At 37.2% G+C, this 24,395-nt stretch overlaps 3 protein-coding genes across 9 annotated transcripts in view; 2 read left to right on the top strand and 1 right to left on the bottom strand.

Annotated features, from left to right (window-relative positions):
* asap1b (ArfGAP with SH3 domain, ankyrin repeat and PH domain 1b) overlaps nucleotides 1–6,602 on the top strand; it is a 78,880-nt gene extending 72,278 nt beyond the window's left edge. For all 5 annotated transcript variants that reach the window (XM_046834027.1, XM_046834024.1, XM_046834026.1 and 2 more), the window contains 5 exons: nucleotides 104–179; nucleotides 1,078–1,142; nucleotides 1,249–1,757; nucleotides 1,833–1,955; nucleotides 5,362–6,602. In XM_046834027.1, coding sequence (XP_046689983.1) covers nucleotides 104–179; nucleotides 1,078–1,142; nucleotides 1,249–1,757; nucleotides 1,833–1,955; nucleotides 5,362–5,436 — 848 coding nt within the window. In that variant the 3' untranslated portion in view covers nucleotides 5,437–6,602. The remainder of the gene's footprint in view (nucleotides 1–103; nucleotides 180–1,077; nucleotides 1,143–1,248; nucleotides 1,758–1,832; nucleotides 1,956–5,361) is intronic.
* A 214-nt stretch (nucleotides 6,603–6,816) lies between these two features.
* si:dkey-37o8.1 (Elongation factor 1-alpha-like) lies at nucleotides 6,817–9,240 on the bottom strand. The gene is made up of 7 exons (XM_046834028.1): nucleotides 8,983–9,240; nucleotides 8,701–8,880; nucleotides 8,331–8,627; nucleotides 8,094–8,244; nucleotides 7,739–7,995; nucleotides 7,344–7,578; nucleotides 6,817–7,174 (listed from the first exon to the last, which is right to left on the bottom strand). Exons 1-7 carry the CDS (start codon nucleotides 9,124–9,126, stop codon nucleotides 7,062–7,064), a joined length of 1,377 nt encoding a protein of 458 aa, XP_046689984.1. The 5' UTR covers nucleotides 9,127–9,240; the 3' UTR covers nucleotides 6,817–7,061.
* Nucleotides 9,241–10,592: 1,352 nt separating this feature from the next.
* Nucleotides 10,593–24,395, top strand: part of fam49bb (family with sequence similarity 49 member Bb) — a 65,152-nt gene continuing 51,349 nt past the window's right edge. For 2 of the 3 annotated variants that reach the window (XM_046833551.1, XM_046833548.1), the window contains exon 1: nucleotides 10,593–10,935. The gene's annotated coding sequence lies outside the window, so the exon portion shown is untranslated. Of the gene's footprint in view, nucleotides 10,936–11,034; nucleotides 11,207–24,395 lie in introns of those variants that run through there. The other variant, XM_046833549.1, reaches the window with a different exon arrangement.

Genomic DNA, 24,395 nt, shown 5'->3' with positions numbered 1-24,395 from the left:
AGTGGCAGATGTTTGAGATGAGTGAAATCACATTTATTCTTATTTGTATTGTCCATCTTTCTCTACTTCTTTTTCCTGTTATTATACTTATCTATACTTTTAGGAAGCGACTCTACACCTCTTCAGATCAATAAACTGTCTCCCATAACAAACCGATTTGAAGGTATACTACAACAGAGGTAAATAGAATGAATCAGAATGTCACTGAGTTGAATGTGGTTTTGGTTCTGGTTACATTATGAACATCGATAAAATAGAGACACCCTGTTGCCATGGCATTTTTGGCTTTTTTTTCTGCAAGCACTTCAGAATTAATATCATTGCTGGCATCACATCCTGTCTGTCTGAAGAAGCAGGAACATTAATTAGTCTTTTTACTGGGGTTTTATGCTTGTAACTCCTAGGCTTTATGTCACACTAGAGTCCTATGAAACCACTCAGGCAGCTGAATTGTGTGGCCTTTGTGGTGCAGGTGGACCATGAACAGAGTTCATTTGCATCGAAAAGGTCACACAAGACAGTATATTTATATCTATGCTTTCATCTCTATTTAAGTTACTTTCTTGTTACCAGCCATTGCTTTGTTTACAGAGGCAAAGCAGATATGGTTGATTAGAAACACAGTTCCACAGATTCTCTTTTTGTAGCCTTCCAAATAGGCGTTTTGAACGAAGCATTCATTTAAAATTTTAGTCCTCATCAAAGCATAAATAATAATTATATTTTACATGTGCTTTTTTTATTAATCTATTTAAAAAGCTGTGTTTAATATAATTAGGCCTAACTTCTACTGACTTTGATCAGCAGACATACTGGTTAAAAGCCTGAGACCAGTGTGTGTGTGTATATATATATATATATATATATATATATATATATATATAATTATATGGTCCTGCAAGAATCAACATTTTGTTCTGTTTATTTGGTGTCTGTTATGTAACTCAAATGTGTCTTGTTAAATGGAATAAAGAACAAGCCATTGATTTGATTGTCAATTATTATATATTAGTTATAATATACTTATTGATTTTGCAAAAAAGTATTTATTCATTCGTTTGTTTGTTTGTTTCTCAGCACAACGTCGAGTACCACTAAAGCTACACTTGGCCCAAGGGTCCTTCCCACACTACCTCAGAAGTGTAAGTTCCTTTTTTATCTTACCTAATAGATTTTAAGCCATTAAATATAACAGTTTGCAGTAATTGTGGTGAAAAACCGATGCTTCCTTTCTGTGTCACCGTTTAGTTGTTCTTCGTAAGACAGAAACAATACACCACCCATCAGTGGACAAACCCAGCCAGCCTCCAGAGCCATTGCTGTTTCAGAAGTCTCCTCCAGGGTCAGACACACCACTGAAAGTCCATGTACTTGATAAACCCCAGCCAGGGGATCTTCAACCTAAACCCCAGAGCTCCGACTTACCACCTAAACCTGGAGAACTACCCCCAAAACCACAATCCTTTGATCTGCCTCCTAAACCTCAGCTGGGAGACCTACCACCCAAACCTCAACTCAAGGACCTCCCACCCAAACCACTACTTTCTGACCTCTCAAATCCCAAACCTGGAGTCCCTGAACCTGTGCACAAGCTCTCTCCTGCAGAGTTGGCTCACAAACCCGAGCCCGATGACATGCCAGTTACTAATCAACAAGCTGAACCAATACCTCAGCTCACCCACTCCACTGAGGACACCAACGGGAGCCTGGCGTCTGGTCCAGAAACTCCAATACCACTTCCGAGGAAAATCAGTACAGTGAGTTGATGCTCTATATAGATCCATACCTGTACCGGAAATGCATAGTGATTTTTTTTTATTATTTGAATGTAGGGAAAGATTAAACTGCGGCGAGTAAAGACCATCTACGACTGTCAGGCAGACAATGACGATGAGCTCACTTTTGTAGAGGGTGAGGTCATTGTGGTAACAGGGGAGGAGGATCAAGAGTGGTGGGTGAGTAGAACATTTTTAATTATCTATTTTTATGGTGCACTGCAAAAATCGAAGATTTATTTTTTTTTTATTCAAGACCAGAGTCAATTCTGTAGCATTTGAGTGACCACCTGCATAAGAGTGCCACAGTTTAACTTTATCTGCTGTGACTGTGATTTTAATAGATCATGTAAACACACACACCCCTACTGTACACCTAAAAATAAAAAAAGTAAATAAATTATTTTACCCCTCGTTTCAAGCTGTGCATAAACATATTTATTCATAAATCATTTGTAGAAGAAATTTGCTAAACAAATAAAAAAACGGTAATTTTGGAAAACCTGATTTTGACTGATCTTCATCGTAATATATCAATTATAAAAAAAAAATATTTATGTATTACAGAGTTTAATTTTTTTTTTTTACAGTAATTCTACTTTTTTCTTCAATAAAGAAAAAGCTATTAGCTTCATAATTTCTAGTTAGTACAAATCAGCATTGTTTTTTTTCTTAAAGGGACAGGGCTAATTTGGGTGTGGGAGTCTGAATTATTGCTGGTTGGTAGGCTATATATATATATATATATATATATATATATATATATATATATATATATATATATATATATACACACACACACTTCCTGTCCCCAAAATAAAAAGTCACACACACTGATATTTTGTTGGACTGCCTTTAGCTTTGATCGCAGCACGCATGCGCTGTGGCATCATTTCGATAAGCTTCTGCAATGTCTAAATATTTATTACCGTCCAGAGTTGCAGAAATGTTTTACCAAGTATTTATGATTGGAGAGTCGGACCACTGCACAAAGTCTTCTTCAGCACATCACAAAGATTCTAAATGGGTTAAGGTCTGGACTCTGTGGTGGCCGATCCATGTGTGAAAATGACCTGATTATATATACTGTGTGTATGTGTGTATATATATATATATATATATATATATATATATATATATATATATATATATATATATATATTGCATTGATAAATTGTGTATATATACAGTGCATTGCAAAAGTATTCATACCCCTTGAATATTTCCACATTTTGTCATGTAATAACCACAAACTTAAATGTTTTTATTAGGATTTTATGTGAGAGACCAACACAAAATATAATTTAATTGTGAAGTGGAAAGAAAATTATACACTGTGTTAAAGATTTTTTATGAATAAAAATCTGAAAAGTGCGGCGTGCATATGTATTCAGCCCCCTTTACTCTGATACCCTGAAATAAAATCCAGTGCAATCAACTGCCTTCAGAAGTCACCTAAATAGTAATTAGAGTCTACCTGTGTGTACTTAAATCCCAGTATAATTACAGCTGTTCTGTGAAGGCTTCAGAGGTTTGTTAGAGAACATTAGTGAGCAAACTGCATCATAAAGACTAAAGAACACACCAGACAGGTCAGGGATAAAGTTGTGGAGAAGGTAAAAGCAGAGTTAGGTTATAAAAACATATCCCAAGCTTTAAACATCTCACGGAGCACTGTTCAGTCCATCTTACGAAAATGGAAAGCGTATGGCACAGCTGCTAACTTACCAAGATATGACCGTCCACCTAAACTGACAGGCTGACAAGGAGATCATTGATCCAAGAAGCAGCCAGAAGGCCTATGGTAACTTTGGAGTAGCTGCAGAGATCAACAGCTCAGGTGGAAGAGTCTGTCCACAGAACAACTATTAGTCGTGCACTCCACCAATCTGGCTATTATAAAAGTTCGGCAAGACGAAAGCCATTGTTAACAAAAAACAATAAGTAGTCTCGTTTGCAGTTTGCCACAAGCCTTGTAGGTGACACAGCAAACATGGAAGAAGGTGCTGTGGTCAGATGAGAGCAAAATTTAACCTTTTGGCCTACATGCAGAATGCTGCAGTATGTGTGTGGAAACCTAACACTGCACATCAGCTTGAACACACCAACCCCACCGTGAAACATAGTGGTGGCAGCATCATGCTGTGGGAATACATTTTTTTCAGCAGAGACAGGGAAGCTGGTCAGAGTAGATGGGAAGATGGATAATGCAAAATACAGGGCAATCCTGGAAAAAACCTATTAGAGGCTGCAAAAGACTTGAGACTGGGGCCGGAGTTCATCTTCCAGCAGGACAACGGTCAGAGCTACAATGGAATGGTTGAGATCAAAGCATATTCATGTGTTAGAATGGCCCAATCAAAGTCCAGACCTAAATTCTATTGAGATTGAATATTTGAATTGAAAATTGCTGTTTACAGACGTTCTCCATCCAATCTGGACACAACTGCATGCCACACTTTTTTGATTTTATGTGTTCTAAACACAATGTATTATTTTCTTTTCACTTCACAATTATGCGATATTTTGTGTTGGTCTCTCACATAAAATCCCAATAAAAAACATTTAAGTTTGTGGTTATAACATGACAAAATGTAAAACTATATAAGGGGTATGAATACTTTTGCGATGCACTGTATATATACACAATTTGTAAATGCACAATGTTTTCCACAGACCATTATTACTAATGCACCACACTATAAACTTTTGCGCTGCAGAATGTAAAAATTGAGAAAAGGGGAGAATCATCCGCTTCCGCCACAAAAAAGTTTGCCTAATTTAGAGTTTTTTCTTGCGATTCTGACTATTTCTCACCAATCGGGCGGTGTCACCCCTCTGCATTGCCAGAAATCTTTACACTTTGAAAATGAAATGGGCTACAATCAGTAAAATCGCATGGTTTTAAAATAAGCCTCCGATTCCTGGAGACTCTGTCTAACAATCAGCTGTGGAGGAGACGGACCAAGACCGATGAAGCAGAGGAGCCTCGTTCATACACCAACAGCTCCAAACTTCAGTCCGACAACATGGTAACCAGTGGATGCACCAGAAATGTCGGATGTTTGCGAGAAATAGTCAGAATTGCGAGAAAAAGAGTTGGAATTAGGCAAACAGGCTTCCATATGATTCAGGCCAAAGCAAATGACAAGTTTCCAAAGTTTAGCATTTTAAACGTAAATAAAACACCGTACAGTGCTTTTTACTTTATTTTTATTATTTGTATATGCATTTTTATGTAATATGGCAATTAAATGGGTTTAGTTTTCACTGATTTTCTTGTTTGCAAATTCAGCAATACTTGTTCATTTTAAAAGACCAGTCTCATTTTCTCTTGTATATTTAGTATTGCTCTTTAATGAAGAAACTCCTTATCCAATTAATAAATAGCTACAGCCCTAATTATATTACAATATTTCAGAGGTAATATCTAATTTATTTATATCTAAATCAGAATTTGTTAAAGATATACTTTTCCGACTACTTACTATGCATGCCAATGTTTTTTTTCCTCTTAGCACAGATGAAAATTAAAGGACATCAAAAGCTATACCTAATTTGTTTTTTTGTCTCATTTCCTCCTTAGATTGGACATATAGAAGGCCAGCCAGAGAGAAAAGGCGTTTTCCCCATGTCTTTTGTCCATATCCTGTCTGACTGACATCAATTACTGATTCTGAAGCCCAAAATCTTCCCACCTTGCTCATCTCCTATAAAGAGAAATCTGTAAATAGCTCCTGGAACCGCCACAGGACCATTAAAACGAGAAAATAAGCACCACAAAAAAAGATGCAAAAATTTTGAAACCTCTTATTAACTTCCTCCCCGAAATAGAGGTGCGAGGCGAATGATGAGTGTGTAGCTTCATCAGTGTTTCCATTCCTGTTCAGCACAGCTGAAACCGCTCCCAGCATTTAGCCACATCCTTTACTTCAGTTGTTTCTTAGTTGCTTTTGTATACAATAACTGTACATGATGTTGGCTGCACACAAATATACACAGGAGTTAATGTGTGTAAATATGTAAACCTGTGAGAGTGGCAAGAGAGTAAAATGTGTATACTTGGATCCTGCCTGCCAGCTGTCTATACCAGGGCCAGTACTGTACAGACAGTGAAGTGTATTAATGCAAATGAATTATTGTTGATTGAATTTAAAATGGCACACTTAGTGATGGATTGTCATTACCGTTGGAAAAGTTTTCAGGCTTGTTTTATATCCACATACCACTATTGCACAGCCAATGATGAGTTCCAATTATTCACTCTTCTTTTGCTTGTAACATAAGGAACCTGTAATATGCTCATACCTATTGTGGTAAACTCTTCGGTGGCCTTGTCCTATGTATTAGTTACCACATCTAGTGAGGTAAACCCCTATATTTCTGTTTGATATTCAGCCTAGCCAAGATAGTTTTACTTTGTTTTTAAGAGAGTAGTCTTTGTCCTCTAACCATCTCATCCTCTTGATCAGTGCAAATTGACTGTAGTAAGATGGCTAATACTTGAAGCATTCAATGCATAGGAAATCTTTTGGTTGACAAATTGATGTACTGAAGAATTAACATTTATGGCAATGCCAATTTAAGATTATGAAGCACTGCAGTCATGTATAAGTGGGTGCTACATTTATCCTGAGCAACATACCAACTGTTAAGGCATGGAGGTTTTGGGGCACTTGGGCTACTGCAAATGAACTAATAGCATAAGCCTGGAGCAAAGCTACATGCCACCCTCCAAGCTTTAATAAACAGTGACCAGTTGTATTGTTAATGTGATCAGTTTTAAGAAAAATAAAATGCCCTTTCTGATGTAAGGTTTAAAAGCAATGTATGTGTCCTGGTTGTATTTTACATAAGACTGCACATTGTACCATAGCAAAACAATTGATATGCTTACCCTGAGCAGCTTGCCAGCTTTTTATGCCAAAGTATTAATTTCTGCCAACACAGGTAATAAAAATGTAATCCTTTGCTTTGAAGGCTCCAAGGTTTAATGTATTGTTCAACCACATTCTTTAGTTTAACAAAATAGGAATACCAATTCACAAGACAAAATCAAATTTATTTTGCAGTCTAGCAACAAAATTCACTTCATGTTCTCCAGTTAAGTCATTTTTCATGGCACAGATTCACCATGGCCTTCAAATAAAATCAGCAATTGCATTTACAACATAATTTGCAACACTACCAAAAAAAAAAAAAAAAAAAAAAAAAACCTCAAATTCAACCTCAAGGTTTACATATCAGACTGCTGGTAAACAAAGTATAATAAGGTCTAAATGATAATCATTTTGATACTTGAACTTTTTGTGCAGACTTTCTTGCTTGATCCACCTTCTCCACAGACTTGATCACACCAACAGCAACAGTCTGCTTAAGATCCCTCGCTGCAAAACGCCCTGAAGGAAGAAAGAATTCAGTAGCATGCAACAATGCCTGTATTGTTTGAGGAATCTATTTTAAGCAACACTTCCAGGAAGATACCTTACTACAAATCCAACTAAAGACTGGTCTTACATTAGGTGTACAGGTATTATATCCAGAGTTATGCAAAAAGTATGACCTTACCTAAAGGTGGATAGCTGAAAAAGCTCTCTACACAGAGGGGTTTGATTGGTACAAATTTCACTGTGGCAGCATCTCCAGAAACCAAGAAAGGAGGCAAGTCTTCCAGTTTTTTCCCTGTACGACGATCAAGTTTCTCCTGCAGCTCTGCAAAGCTACATGTGACATGGGTGGTATGGCAGTCCAGCACTGGAGAGTAACCACTTTTGATTTTGCCAGGGTGATTGAGAATAATAACCTGTGCAAAGGATACATTAGTGGTAGACAATCCTGGAACACTTAGACATTTCAAAACAGAAGAATGAGCATATGCTTAAGGCTAGGACCATGTCAAGTCTTCAGCTCAAATGGTTACAAATGCAGCTAGAGCATAATAAACACTGTCAAGACCACACTACCTGAGCAATAAAGCTGTGAACATCAGAAGGTGGGTCCTGCTGGGCATTACCAGCCACATCTCCACGTCTCAGATTCTTGACTGCCACATTCTTGATGTTGAAGCCCACATTGTGGCCAGGCATTGCAGTCTGCAGACCCTGGTGATGCATCTCGATGGACTTCACCTCTGCAGTCAGCTTAGCTGGTGAGAAAGTCAGAAGCATCCCAGGCTTCAGAATCCCAGTTTCAATCTTGCCCACTGGCACTGTGCCGACACCTGGTAACGAGCAAGGTGAATGAAAAATCTTAAGCTCACTTTAATCATAACTAAAAAAAAAAGTTTTTAGTGCAAGGAATGAGTGATTTGATCACAACCTCCAATTTTATAGACATCCTGAAGTGGTAAACGCAAAGGTTTGGTGGCTGTGCGCACTGGTGGGTGCAAAGAGTCCAGCACTTCCAAAAGTGTCTTGCCACTTGAGAAACCATCCTTTCTCTTGATCTTCCAGCCTTTAAACCAAGACATCTAGCAGAATTCAACATACAATTACATGTCTTACTGTCACATTAAGGCCCATGTTTAAGAACTTTAGATTTACATAGAACAGCTACCTTCTGAGACGGTGCAAGCATGTTGTCACCACCCCAACCAGATAGAGGAACAAAGGGCACTGCAGCTGGGTCATAACCAATCTTCTTGATAAAAACGGTTACATTTTTCACTACCTCATCGTATCGTTTCTGGCTGAATGGTGGCTCGGTGAGGTCCATTTTGTTGACACAGACAACAAGCTGCTTGACTCCAAGGGTGTATGCCAGTAAAACATGCTCCCTTGTCTGACCATTGCGTGATATACCTGCCTCAAACTCACCCTTTGCAGCAGAGACAACCAGCAGAGCAGCATCAGCCTGCAGAAAAAGCACCATTTTATTATTACTTTATTCATCAATTTAAACACTTCAGATTAGTAATGCAATTTACCTGTGAAGTTCCCGTAATCATGTTCTTAATGAAGTCACGGTGTCCAGGTGCATCAATTATTGTGAAGACATACTTCTGAGTGTTGAACTTTAACAAGGAAATATCAATGGTGATGCCACGCTCTCGTTCTGCTTTGAGTTTATCAAGAACCCATGCATACTTAAAGGACCCCTTCCCCATCTGGAATAAGAATTTCCATTCATCTTGAGTTAATGTTTTTAAAACAAACAAGCAAAAGTAAATAAACATGCCTAAGCCAGTAACCAACATTAAGACACCAACCTGGGCTGCAGCCTTCTCATACTTCTCTATGGTTCTTGGATCAACACCACCACATTTATAAACCAGGTGGCCAGTGGTGGTCGATTTTCCACAATCAACATGTCCAATAATAACAAGGTTGATGTGGATTTTCTCTTTCGCCATGTCAGAGGTTTTTGGTTTAGAAAGCAAAGGGAAAAAAATCCTAGCACAACTCTATGAACTATGTTGGGTATGTTAGCTAAGCGTTTGCTTAAAGCACACCAAAGTTTTTAAACAGAACAGCATCTAAAGCGTCAGTTAAATAGAGCAGAATAATGCAGCTCAGGTGTGTCTATTTGCACTGATATCCATCTCCTAAAAGACACGCCCATCTACTGATTGTGCACTAATTACACCCTATAGACTGCATTTTAAACTGCTGTTCACTGATCCTTTATTGAAGCTGTATAAGTCTTTGTTTTTAATCCTAAAACACCCGAAACAATAAGGTAATCTAAAGCTGTTGCTAGTTTGAGGTGTGTTAGACTTTTCATACAAGTTTTAAACATATTCAATGCAATGTATTTGTATAGCAATATTTAACAATACACATTACCCTAAACACAGCTTTGCAGAGTTAACTAGGTTCTAAAATATTCAAATTTAAAATGTATCTCTTATGAGTTTATCCCTAATGAGAAAACCAGCGGCTAGGAAAAACTCCCTGAGATGATAGGAAGAAACCTTGAGAGAAAACAGTCTGAGAAGGGACTCGTCCTCATCTGGGTGGTATCTAATGTTCTCCTCTCCCGTATTAGAGTTTTACCTTGTTCCCTACACCACCAACAACCACAACCTAATCAAATAAATGAACTACTACACAGTTCTTCCCGAGTGTACAACTGAGACCAATGACAACTAAACTGACAACTAAAATGTCCAGAACAGGATGCAAGACCACCTGGAACCTCTGACCCAGCCAATACTATTTTGGGTACTGCAATATGCCATTTTGCATGCCATCTGGAATAACAAGCCTTGAGATAAAGTTATAATCTGCTTGTTAGAGAACCCAGTGAGTCGCATGGACAGTCCAGAGGCACTCTAAGGAAAATGTGCCAGGGGTCCAAAACATCTAGGATTCGGAACGGGATCAGGCTGTGGATTATTTGGTACAGTGACGCACACAAAGAATATAGAAGAAATAAATTTTACAATTTACATAAAAAACATTGATCACAAATTATTGGTCACTTTATAAATAATACAGGTATAGCGCATTTACTGATAATTTTATATATATATATATATATATTATAATTATACCAATGCAGATATGTTGAAAACAATGCATCACCATACAAATACCAACTTGTATCGATGTTCACATTTTATTGCCAATGCACCGAATCTGTTATTCATACCATCCTTACAATAATGTTCTGCACTATGATTATATTCTTTAATAAAACATCCTGCAGACCGCAAAAGTCAGTAAAATGGAAATAGAATAAATCTTAAAGCGTGATGATCCAGGGCTCGGTGCCAGTCCGAAGCCCTGTGTTTGGGCCCCTGGTCTACATAAATAACGGGCCGTATCAGGTGTGGCGATCGCGCAATTGCGCGTTTGGACCACAGGGGGTAGTAGACCCTCATCCGTACACATGCTGTGCAGCGGCAGGGCAGATGGTCAGTTGGGCAGATATTCCGCGCAACATCTTATTTACAGTAAACACGTGTAATCAGGGCGTGATACGAGAGAGACGTTTTCATCTTATGCTTTTTCACACGGGTCGTTGCTTTTGAACCTGTTCAGGACAGCGCGATGACGTTTCACCAACCCGGAAATAGCTGTTAGACAGCTAAGAGAGAGAGAGAGAGAGAGAGAGAGAGAAGAGAAGCTAAGAGAGAGAGAGAAAGTAAATCACTCCTCCCGGATCTTCAGCGTTGGAACTGGTCTTCTCAACGTTTCTCCCTCATTCCCAAGTCGAGGTTTGTTCAGTTTTCTATATGCGATGCTTTATTCCGGTCACGTGGTCGTGTTGTGGTTTGGTCAAACAGGGGGATTTAATTGGGAAGTGTTTCTAAGGCGAGGCAGTGAATGAAGCAGCGTGTCAGCGAGAAGACATGGAGAACTTGTGAGATCAGGCGCTTTTACAATCTCAGGTCCAACTCGAGGTTTCTCAAGCTGCTGCAGATCGACATCAGAAGTCCACCCCAAGAGCCAACAGCACGTTTATTTAGCCTGGACAATAGCATAACGGTAACTAAACAGATTGTTGCCTCTCCAGCATGTCAGTCTCAACTTGCTGTTAAGCAGCACATTGGATTTGTATGTAGCTGGAAATGACATTTAATCACATTGTTGCTTTTAACCTAAGCCTGTTCACATGATTGTCCCTCACAGATGTGTGTAAGAACTAACCTGACTGATGAAGTCTGTCTGATCACAAAACCTGACTTGTGTGTTTCTCTTGTGCAGATCATAAATGACTCCGAGACAGATGTGTAAAACCTCTCACTTTCTTTTGTTATTGTAATTCTTCTTTTAAAGAGAACCTGGGCAGTGTAGTGGCTTTGTGGATGCTCATTAACAGTGTGGTTGAGCTGAAGTGGGTCTGGGGTTTGAAGCTCTGGGATGTACTGTGCTTAATAAATACATCCATTCAAAAGAATAAAGATAATATCATTATTATTAATTTGTGTGATTTACAGTGAAGCCCCGTAACTGTAGTGTGTAATAGTGCTTTAGAGCAATTACATTCATAGATCATAATTTAAGGCTTTTCATTTAGGTTTACAGATTTTTTACACATAAAGACACTTTTGTGTAACTGAACAGTTTATTGTTGGCAGTGACCTAATCTGTTTTCCTGACTGCCACTTTATTTGAGTCTTCTTCCCCTTTTATGGTATTGTATGGTAAGGTAATGCTTTGAAAGTGGAAGCTAAACGCATACAGGAAGTCCATGTGCTGGTGGTTATGAGACGTTATGTGTCAGTGTGCGTGTGCGTGTGCATGTGTGTGTGCGCAACAGAGCCAAACTGACTACTGCTCCCAGCATGGCCATTTGTTCTGTAAGGCATCCCATCTGTGCTAGTGGGAGGATGCTGAATGCTCGCATTTCATTCCTGCTACATCAGGTGGCATCATAGAAAACCTGGGCATCATGCCATGGTACGAGGCTCCATTGCACCATCATGCCATACTGCAAGCCTACAGCAGGGTGAAATTATCAGGTCTGCTGCCTTTCCTTCTGTAGATTAGTACATTTCGACATGCTTTTAGCATGTAAATGGTTTTCTGTCTCTTGGTCTCCATTTTGGAACATATTAGGCCACATGTTAGGACTGAACCAGTAATTAGATAGGTAAATATGTAGAATTAGCAATGTTTTTGAGGATGGTTTGATCTGTTAGGAATTCATGTACATTTTGTTTTGAGCAGAAGGCAGAATCTAATTCTGACACTGAGCTTTTTTGCTTAACAGCTGTGGATGAAATGCACAACATTCTGTCATTAGCAAAGAACCTGAAACGAATACTCTTCTGTCTTTCTCAAATTTCTATCGCCTTTATTGTGTCCGTACCCTCTGTGTGATTTCCACTGGCAAGGATTTCAGCATTTCTCTTCGCTGAGAAAAGAACCGAGACCCTTTAAGAGGCAACTCATTTATCATAAAGTGCAGTTGTTGCATGGCATCAGAACCATTTTTTACATTTTCTGGTCTATTTACTTCATTGCTTTAGTTGCATCAGTGTGGAAAAGTTGAAAAAACACCCATCTAGTGTCTAAGATAATCTAAATAACTAAAATACCTTGCTATCTGGATTATTAGTACAACAGATCATGGCTTACTTGCCTGCTAAATCAGTTAACTTAGCTAAAGGCTTGCATAACTATTCAAAAACTGTCAGTAGAGTTATTGCATTTTTATCCTCAGCAAAATGGCAAGGCGTCTTTGGATAACATTTTGGCTGTGAGCTGAGGTGTTCTCTTGCAGTAGTCATAAGAAAAATGTTACTAGAGCCTGGACGCACTTTTATTTTTGGCAGCCTCTAAGTTGACCCCAGCCAGTCACCCTCCTGCTCTGATATACTGTACATGAACCCTGCAGTGCTACTGAAGAAACGAGGTGAGAGCAGGATTAGCAGTTCAGTGTGGTAGCACTGTGATGAGGAGGTGCTTTCTTCTACAGCAAGACTCTCATTATTGCCCATAGTTTTGAGTTTGAAACTGTTTGAGTTAAGTTTAAATGTATTTTGAAGATTTGAGAAATTGAGGAGAGCATTAATGGGATGGTGTATGTGTGTGTGTGTGTGTGTGTGTGTAAAATGCTTGAATTATATTTATTTATTACAAAAATGGTGTTTTGACACTTACCTTTTAATGTCTTAGAAATATACAAGTCTTGCAAATCCTCATATATTTTGAGTTTTACATCTTTTGGAGTAACACTATCAAGATGGTTAGCAAGCTTCAAAAAAAAGAATTGTAATGAACACTTTATATCATGAAAGTAAGCTGTATATGATCACAGCTTGGTTAATATCAGTGATTTTCCTTTGTCTTTTGTTAGATATTTGTATAAAGATTTACCCTGACCCAAACAAGACTTTTTGCAGAATAACAGTATTGTAAAGAAAAGCTTTAAATCCAGGTGTGGTCAGTGGCTTTTTCCATTGATTTCCATCTTAAAATATATTCAGAAGTTGTTGTATACTTAGAGGTGGGGAATTTGTAATGATGAATGTTGCTTGGGCAATAAATAACGAGGATATTGAGAAATGTCTGTGTGTAACAACAATGCCTTCCTAAATGTGTCAGAGCTCACGACTTAAAATAGTTATAAAAGCCTACAGCTTTACCTTTATCCCTCTGCACAGTTTTGCCTAATTACAATGTTATATGTGGCGTCACACCCTCATCAAGGGGAAATTTCAGCCTTTCACGGTTCTTTCTTTATTCCCTGTTTCAGCATGTGTACATTTAATTTTTTTAAAACATGTTTCTCTAGGGCCTGTTTTATATTACATATTATTTGTGGTAATTTGGACCAGCTTTTGCCATCTACATGTAATAAAGTCTTACATGAAAGGACTTTTGACATATTATATTGGTTAATCGGTTATGTGTAATAAAAGTATTTCTGAAATTTAGAACAGATTTGACCCACATGCCTGAGTTTTTATGATCAGCTTTCCCATTAATATACACCGTTTCCTTCTTGCCCTCTGTTCACTTCAGGAAGTGACAAGTCACACGTGTGTCTCTTGTGGGCGTGTTGCAACTGATATTGTTGCTTGCGGGTGTGGACTGTCCACTGAATTTTTTTCCCCCCTCTAATAAGAAAGCAGTAGTAGCCAAAATATAATTGTCTATGCAGTAGGTAAATAGTTAAAATACTGCTTAGACCAGATTATACACTAAACAGGATGAGATGTTTATATGATTTACATGTATGAGCTTTTGGGAAAATGTAAGCGACACGTTAGAACACTACAGTAAATGCATTTTTCTTTTTTGTTAACATTTTACTTGCATTGAACTTAGTAGATTTCAGGTAAACATAATTTGTCACACTGTTTAACAGCATGCGTGTAGGAAATGCTTTCTGACCCCTCTTTTGTAAGTGTGAACACAGGGTGAGGTTTCAACATAGTTCTCTTTCCACCACATTCAATCTGTAGCCCTTTTTTGCAAATTTGTGAGTGTTTTGTTGTTTTTTTGTAGTCCTTCTTAGACGCATTTCGGATTATTATTTAGTATATTTCTGCACATTTAGCTTAGATTTTTGCTATTTTTTTTTACGGTTGGTCACTTGCTAGTGCTCCCCTGTCACACCAGGGAGGGTTAAGGCTGTGATGTGATTCTGCGGCATGTGTGTCCTCGTCACAAGGGAGCATAACGCACTCGGAGAAGAGCACTAATTACCCTCTTCAACATGCTGTACACATTGACCCTATCTATTGGCCAGTGTTGTCCTGAGTGACAGGAGGAAAAGCAGTGTCATCTCGTCCATGCATTGCCACAGACAGCTTTAACGTATCTGTGTGCTGTAAGCTACAAACAAATCCCTTTTTTTTTGCAGATGATTTAGGACTGTTATTGTTAGCATTATATATTATTATTATCTATTTAATTGGTATATAAGTGAAACAAACTCCACCTTTCAGTCTTCATTTTAGCCTTTACCAGTATTCTTTTCCTGTTCCTGTCTGCACAATTGAGGTTTGCAGACGTCATTAAATGCAAATTAAGCTGTGTTCAGAAAATGCTTTGTAAAATTTCCGATCAGTTTGGCTTATGCAAACATTTACACACAACAGCCAATCTCAAATATGATTGGTCATAATGTGATGCATTTTTATAACATTTTCAAGTAAAATAATCGAAGACTAATAATAAATGGATTCATGGATTATAAGCAGGAAAGTCTGCTGCATTGGTTTTCTTATTCAATTCAAGTTAGTTTAGTGTGAAGGTTTACATTTTTTGCAGTAACTAGGTGCAGCATATCGCACTTCCTGTACAACATTAATGCTCATGTGGGCTTCTGAAAACATCACATTTTGAGAATCAGGACATGTGTGGCTCAAACTCGATTTCACTAGATTTGTCTTATAGATTGTCTTCTCTTATAGATTGATACTCGCGTGTTACCTGTGCCTTCCTGATTTTGGGTGATTTTTGTTCTGACATTTTAAGTATGGTGTTCTGTATGAGACGACTGCATTAAATATAACAGATAACTGCATAGCATTTTCTTCACGCCATTTTACAAGATGGACATCCTTTAATTATAGATGTGTGAAATCGATGCTTTCTGCTCACGTCAAAAATCGGCACAATCTGTGCTCACGCAGAACACATAAGGAAACATGAGTAGCATGGTTTTACAGTTCACTGCTGTTGCTACCATATAGTTTTTTGTATTAATGTAAGTTTTGCATAACCTTATACACTCTCCCTTTTGGTGATAAATAGACCAGTTTTGTGGCGGACACATTCTGTAGTCAGATCTTTGCTTGCAGTGGTGGTCACATTAAAATCTTTTTTTTTTTTTTTATCTTAATTAAAAATTTCAACAATTAATCTCACCTTTTGCTACAAAGAGAGTTTTATGACATGCCACTGCAAATTATTCTCCCCACACAGCCACCTAATCAGAGAATTAGATTTGAGTAGGGTGACTAAAAATCCAAAAAAAAAAATGTGCCGCTTCCTCTAGAACCACACCCCCAAAACATGCACAGGCACTTCCTGAGTTAAGTCATCTGAAATGCTTTCTGAACTGATCAGTAACAAATGGTGTTTTTACTTGCTTATACAGACACCATGGCACCTCAGAGAAGTTTCTCTAAGCAGTTATGTTATTGAAGCACTGATTAAATGTAATAGAATTCTGATATCAATATCAGTGAACAAACATTTAGTGTAAGGATTTGGTAGTTCATTACTTTGGTGGTTACATTATAGTTCTTGACATGGTGCAACTCTAATCTTTACATCAGAATACACTGTTGTTTGTCGTTTGTCATATAGAAACACGTTACTTGTTAGTGTAGAAAGCTAATACTACATGCATTGACCTCTAACGATGTTACGTAATTTCACTCTCATGTTACTAAAATACACATAAATGTGGATTAAATTTGTGCAACACTGTTAATAACTCACTTCCTGCACACGTTTATGCATATTTATGAAATATTCTGTATTATTTTTCCACCATTTTGGAGACAAGGTGAGAGAGGTGAGATTGAGATGGTTTGGACATGTGCAGAGGAGGGACATGGGGTATATCAGTAGGAGAATGCTGAGGATGGAGCTGCCTGGAAGGAGGAAAAGAGGAAGGCCAAGGAGGATGTTTATGGATGTGGTGAGGAAAGACATGCAGGTAGTTGGTTTGAAAGAGGCAGATGTAGAGGACAGGGGGTATGGAGACTGATGATCTGCTGTGGTGACCCCTAACTAGACCCCTGACTACCCCTAATGTAATGTCCTGCATTAATCCTGCCATGTAAATAGCCATTGACGCTGGCATGGCATTAAATCAACAATAAATAACAAGAAGCATCCATAAGAAGAACATAAAACATCACAGAATGTCCTGGATCTTAGTAGAATAATAAATGACAAGGTGGTCTGATGCACGGCAGGAAGTTGAAGGTGCTACTACCTGTAATACTCTGCAGTGGGTTATTTTCCAGGAGGAGCATTCATGTTGTATTCCTTTCAATCCACAGCAGTTTATTTAGTTAAGAACAGCATGTACAATCTATCCCATTATTGTTACCTTACATTGTGGAACATCCACAAAATGTATGTTGTTGCTTACGTTATAAGAGCTGAGCAGACTTTTCCTTAACAACCTGTCTTTTTCTGTTTCTCTTAAAATGAACAAGACAAGTGCAGTTCATCTTCTGACCAGCCAAAATCATATATTTAAAAATCATGTGGTAAAAATATTTTCAGTTCTTTAATCGGATCTAAAATATTCTCATTCACGCAGACCTGCAGATTTCAACAGTCTATTTTAATTTAAAAGAATAAAAAAAATCTGTCCGGATTTATAGTTCACTGCTATAAGAAGGTCCCTTTTTTGTGGAAGAAGTTTTGTCAAATTTGTACCACCTTCACTTTATTGAGAGACCCACTGACATTAAACAGTAATGCATCTGTGAAGAGTGCACTCTTACAGAAGTGCACAGTCTGCACATTTTTTCCTGCCTCTTGTTATGACAAGTATTGGTATGCAGAATAAACTATGAAGTTTAGCTGGAACTCTGCTGATGGCCTGGAATAAAATGATTCATTTGACAATGAAAACTTTGTTTTGTTGTCCCCTTTTCCTTGCTCAGTCATTTTACAAGCAATCTGTGTAATCATTATAGTGAGAGCCTGGAAATGGAGACACTTAATATGGCTATAGATTTGCAAACCTACAAACAAGTAGTAATGCAAAATGGTGCATAGCAAGGCTATTGCTCATCAATCATCCCTGAGTGGAATTCATTTTACTTCTATTAACCGGGTTTGTACCTTTTTCCTGTATTTGCTGATGAACAGCTTAATAAAAGTTTGTTTCTGGTTGGCCATGTTGCCGCAAGGTGAACCTGTCACCTGCATGGTTCAAGCTGATGACAAAACACATGCAGGCATGTGCCATGAAAGTTTACATAAAATATGTTGGTAATAATAATAATTAATTATAACATTCAAACTATGAAGTTTCTTTGGTAAAGGTTTTGCTTTAGTGTAAAGCCTAATCGATTAAAGTTTTGTCCTAAAAGGGTTCACAATAATTTGTCAAGAATTCTAAAACAAAATATGGCAAACCCAAGGATTGTATATATGAACTGATGGTGAGCTGGAACTTTTTAAGTTACCTAAGCAGGCTATACTTGAGTATTTTTCTGGGGCTTAGTTTTCAAACTGCTTAGTTGCCAGAGCAATGGGCTAATAAGCAGTTCAGTGTATGTCATTTACATTTCCACAATTACAGCTTTTATCAGATGTTCATTTTCAGATTGATTTACTGAAGACGAAAGCCCTTATTTGTTCTATATAAAAGTACAGTAAAAGCCATTATTTTGCATGTACTAGCTTGTCGGTGTGCTGGGCCAAGAAAAGGGTTAGCCATAATACAGTGCCCTTTGAGCACAAAGGATTTAGGGTGCTTGATGTCTCAAGACACAGCTTGGCAGTGCTGGAGCTTGTACCTTTGGCCATCTGATCATTAACTGCTAAGCTAAAAGTGCCCACAAAGCTGTCACTGCCTCTGTACACCCTAGCAAAAACATCCTTGACCTAGTTCACTAGGCAAGGTACAAGGAGTACAATCAGTATAAATGATGTACTTATATAATTTACAAATTATATCATTGTTTGTTGTACAGGAGATAGATTGACCTGTAAGAAAGAGAGGGTAGAATAGAAGACAACCCAGTACTTAGCCTTGTTGTACACCATTGGGATGTTTGCATTAAGTAGATATAGATCTTCCCTATGTGACCTGAGTGATCTAATGCGACCAAGGCAAACCATTGCCATATTGTCCTATAAGTTCCAAGACTCATGAGAATTCAGAGGCAGGATTGCCTCCATCAGAGGCTGACGAAATGGTCAAATGGACAATATTCTGCAGGAACTCTGCTTTGGAGGGGGATAAGCGAACATGTCATGCAGGAAAAGGGGTTGAAAGTAAGGAGTGGCAGATTTGCCAATTTTCTTGTCAGAGAAGGTGTTAGCAGTCAGCAGCAGTCGGTTACGACAGTGCAGCTTATACACAGTACAGATCCAATGCTGACATCCTCTTAGTAACTATGAGACTTTTTTTAGACTTTTATTCCTATGTCTGGAAAAACGTGAGGTGTGCTGTTGATTCTTAAAGACAAGTTTTATCTTGTGTTCACATGAAAGATCTGCATCGTATCAGTGAATTTCACACAGCCATTGCATAAACTATATTAGTTTTTGATGTGCTAAAGAGCTTGGGATTGCAATCACTGTTTTATTAGTCTTCTCTTTATATTGCCTAACAAGTTCAATACTCCACCCAAGAACAAAATGAAACATTGAGCAAATTAATTTGACTAAGCTCACTGTTGGTATATTATTATGGCTCTGGTCTTAAAGTATTACACACAACTCTCCAATGCTTTTTGTAGTGGTGATCAAAGTACACAAACCATGTACTTGAGTTAAATAGAGGTACACTATGTAAAATATTACTTAGGCAAAAGTGTATTTACCTTCAAATGTACTAAAATATTATGATTTATTATGGCTATAATTTTCCTATTATAATTAATTTTTTTGCAAAACTGTTGCTTAATCAACTCAGTTTATGTGAAAAGCCCTGATTAATGGCTTGTTACGTGCTTTATCAGTTAAATTTTTTTTCTCTCATAAATAAAAAGAAATGATTGATTTTCTTATAGCAAGATATTTTGCATTGAAGTCTCACCAAATGGAAATTTTTCCGTACAGATATGTGGAAAACGCTATTTAAGTACAGTAACGTATTACATTTACTTCATTACTGTCCATGGTTGTTTGTATGGTTTGTTCTGAAGCCCACACATTTAACCAAATCATAATGTAAATTTAGTTAGGGGTGCATTTGTTTAAATTTGTTACCATATAGAAACCATAAAGATGGTGAGTAATGTTCTTCCTTTGATCGACTTGGAACTGAAATTGATGAGTTTGCACAGTTTGATACAGTAGACTTGAATTAAATACTACAGTAAAATCATTTCCTGTTGACACAGTGAGTACATTTTGAATACATAATATCCAGTAAAAAAAATTATGTATAATCACACTGATTTCACACAAATGGCTTTTCTTTTAAGGCTGTTTCTTCTCATGGGCTCTTCCTCATGTCACCTCAGGCTTCTTTTTTAATTGCTACAGTTATCTCTGGATTGCTTATTAAAAATTATTTTTTATAATAAAAACAAATTATATCTGGATTTTGCCTAGGTCTCTTTCTGTCACTATTAATTCTTAAGTGCTACATAAAAAAAACTGGATTTTAAATTGAAAAACCTTTAAGACAATCACATAACTGCACAGACACCTAGAAACATATGTAAAATTAATATGTATAAACAATGTACAACTTTAACAGCTGTTATATATGGTCACTGCATTGGAATTCTCGACATGTTTTAATAGTAGAACAGTAGGATTTTCCATACTTTTATCCTACATACTGTACATAATTTCCAAACATAAAAAAAGAAAAAATGCTGTTAAAGCATTTTTGTTTGTCAGCAGTCAACTTTCTCTGTGGTTTTAATTCCATTACATATTTATATTAAATGTACCGTAATTTCCGGACTATAAAGCGCACCCATATATAAGCCGCACCCACTGAATTTGACATAGATTTTTAGGGAATAGCCTGCTGCCGCATTTTACCGCTATTACTGCATGTGTGCAAGACCGAGGAATATGTCCTTATTATTTTCTGATGCTCATTTCTAAGTTTCTTTGACTAAACCGTAACACTGTTGCCAAGAAAAATAAAAAAGCACGAGTTTTGGAAACCTGTCTGTGCTTATATGATTTCTGTTGTAACTGGAGTTAGTGAGCTCTCCCTTCACCCTGATACAACGCGTTACAACGGCTTGTATCTAAACAGTAGCCTACCAAGAAAGTCATTGTTCACTGTCTTCCTCCTTCTTTTCACAACAATTTCTCTCTGGAGTTTATCTTTTGGCATTGTCGTGCGTTAAAAAAAAAAGTTTTTTCTCCCGATGCCGTGCAGCTCAGAACACAGGTGAGGTGCGTTTTTTTCGTTTCTGTTCGGAAATTTCATTGGTCTAATGTTATGGTGCTCAGTTTTTTGGCTTGAAGTTTGTGAAAGCGGGAAAAACCCAGGAAAAGTTAATAAGCCGCTTCGTTGTTTAAGCCGCAGGGTTCAAAACGTGGGAAAAAAGTAGCGGCTTATAGTCCGAAAAATACGGTAGTCACCTTTAATTTTGTGTAACCTTTATCTGTCTTCAAAATTGCACCCTGAATAGACTTGTCTAGCTTGTTTAACTGCAAAGTGAGATTGTTTTGTTTATCAAATACAATCCCTGATAATTGTCCAGGCTCTATTCTATTTCTGTGCGATTTGGCAACAATGAATAAAAAAAGGTTTGGATTTACACTGAGACCAGGTGCAATAAAGTAGTTAGATTTGCTCTAAAATTCTGGATTAGACAGTATCAACTTTAACTAATTAAAGTGGGCTGGTAAAGCAATATACAGTGGGATTTCACTTTAAGCAAATAGCAAGTAACTTAAAGGTTGTATTAAACATATTAAAGCTCACATAGACATCCTTCTCAACCCCCTCACTGCTTTTAGCATCCAGATTGTGTTTTTTGTTAAAAGGTGGTCAAATGTATCTCATAATGTAGGAAGCTTTTTTTATTGCCATGATTTGGTCGGCTTGCTGCGTTAGAGGAAAACATCACTGCAAATCAATACAGCATTCCCAGGACTGATGGCCTATGATGAAACATTTATATCCTGGTGGGAATGGTTTCTTGACATCTTTACCTATAAATCAGCAAAAGGTGCTGACAGCTAAAATAACCAAACCAACAGACAAACTTGACATGCAGGGTAAACCATGGAGTTTAGTGAAGAATATAACAGAGAATGGTAAATCAGAGGGGAAAAAAGAACAAAATTGCACTACCAGAAGCCATCAGTACAGCTTCAATCTATCTACTTTGGGGATGAACACCATTCTTTCAAAAGATATTCCCTTAATTGGTGATATGATGATGGTGGTTGAGAGAGAGAGAGAGAGAGAGAGAGAGAGAGAGAGAGAGAGAGAGAGAGAGAGAGAGAGAGAGAGAGAGAGAGAGAGAGAGAGAGAGAGAGAGAGAGAGTTGTCCTAAACCTTTGTTTGTTGTGCTTGAGATCTGTTGACTGTAAAGGCCAGAGCATATGATCATTCTTTTTCCTCATCTGATACACGGTGTATGCCAGCATTCTAATAGAATACATTTTTTAAACGTTTCTGGAATACTATGTCCAATTAGGGATTGATCACTATGGAATCGTTGTAATTCTTTGTTATAATTAGCAAAAAAAAAAAAAAAAAAAAAAGGTTGTAAATTTGAGGCTAAGAGAATGTATTGATTGCTTTGATATGAATGAGCTTTATTGGCAAATGTTTATGCTAAAGCACATTTGTGCTCTTTCCATTTCATTTCTTTATTATCAATGCTTATATAAAACCATGTGTATTTTAGTAACTGTGTCAGAAAAATTAAGTTAGCTGGGGAAAAAATTCTTAATTTCTTACCATTATACAGGGTTTTTAACTGTTCTAAAATTACTTATAAACAAGAGATAAATTTATTAGAATGGGAAGAGCAGGTGGTTAAAGTAAAGTAAGTAAGTAAGTTAAATTTTAACACCCCCACACACACACACACAAAAAGCACATATCATGGAAGCTAGATACCAAGATTGTGTCTTGTGCAGATAAAGCACATTAGTAAAGCTTCACAGACTTTCCCACACATTGAGTGAGTCTGAGCTCTGTACTGAATTGCTTGAATGCACCTGATGCAGTTCATTGATTTCCTTCATGAAGTGCTTCATAATTCACAAACCTTTGTTTGGGATTATGAATTACACCAGACACAAAGATACAAAGATGTTTCATCATTTCATTTTTCAATGCCAAATTTTTCTAACACCACCGGTTTTGTTTAAAGTGTATCAAGTGGCCCAGGATTGCTAGGGGTTTACAAAGAGATGGAGATTATAGCCTATTGGTTATCTTTTTTCTAAAATGTCCTTAGGTCTCATTCACTCCACTCCTTACAAGTAGCACACATATTGAATTACCTGCTCCCAACACACCGCAAGCTGTAAAATATACTTTTGCTTGGTGAGCAAAAACTTGGTCTAACTTAACTTTTGTTTAGTTTGTCCCCAGAATACTGAACTTTTCTCTAATCTATATTGACATTAATCCAATGCTCCTGTGTTCATTGTCTTTATTTGTTACACATACTTTATGGTCATCTTTTGGTTATAAGATCACATACTGTATCTGATAATATATTGACACCCTGCCAGATTTAAAATTAAAAATCAGTCTGTTCTGCTCTGGCAGATTTTATTATAGTTCTTATTCAGTCTCAGTGGAGGTTTTTGCAGTGTGTTGCATCACTATGTCGAGTCATTTGCTTTTAGAGAAGAGACTATATAAAGTGTAAATTGTGAAATGGCTGCCTTGTAAAGTGCCTTTTCAATTCCAGCATTGTGGATGTAAAAAGGTGTATTTATTTGTAGTATTCTCATGTCCATTATGCTTATGAACCAAAGTAATTAGGGGAAAATGAATCAACATCCACATGTCATGAACACATTTGTGGAATTTTTATAAATAAAAATTGGTACAGATCATTTTTTTATTGCAAATAACACCCATCTAAGCAAGTCCATTTTTTATAGTTCAAGTTTCATTGGAAAAATATAAAGTTCTAAAGTAAACTCTTTGTCATACCTGACGCACAATACTGTTAGTTGCACTACCATGCACTCACACTTTATTTACATTACTGATCTGTCATATATTCTGTATCCATTTTTAATACTCATACTGTCTATATTGTCTCACATTGTCTGTATTGTCTTGTCTTGTCTGTTTTGTCTTGCTTGTCTGTTTTGTCTTGTATAGTCTGTTTTGTCTTGTATAGTCCAAGCTGAATGTATAGTGTTATTTTTGTCTGTACTTTGAGTCACTAACAGCTGGAACCGAATTCCTTGTGTGGGTTATTAATTTTAATACTGCCACAGAAAGCAAACAATTGCATTGGCATTACACTTTATGTGACAGTGATGAGTGCAGCTTTTTTTTTTTAACCCACAGAAAATTCATGATTTTTTTTAATTCTTTATAATTTACACATTATTTGTA

The sequence above is a fragment of the Silurus meridionalis genome, chromosome 21, assembly GCF_014805685.1.
Source record: "Silurus meridionalis isolate SWU-2019-XX chromosome 21, ASM1480568v1, whole genome shotgun sequence".
NCBI classification, from domain to species: domain Eukaryota; kingdom Metazoa; phylum Chordata; class Actinopteri; order Siluriformes; family Siluridae; genus Silurus; species Silurus meridionalis.
Note: the sequence above shows the minus strand (reverse complement) of the source record. Positions and strands in the feature narration are given on the sequence as shown.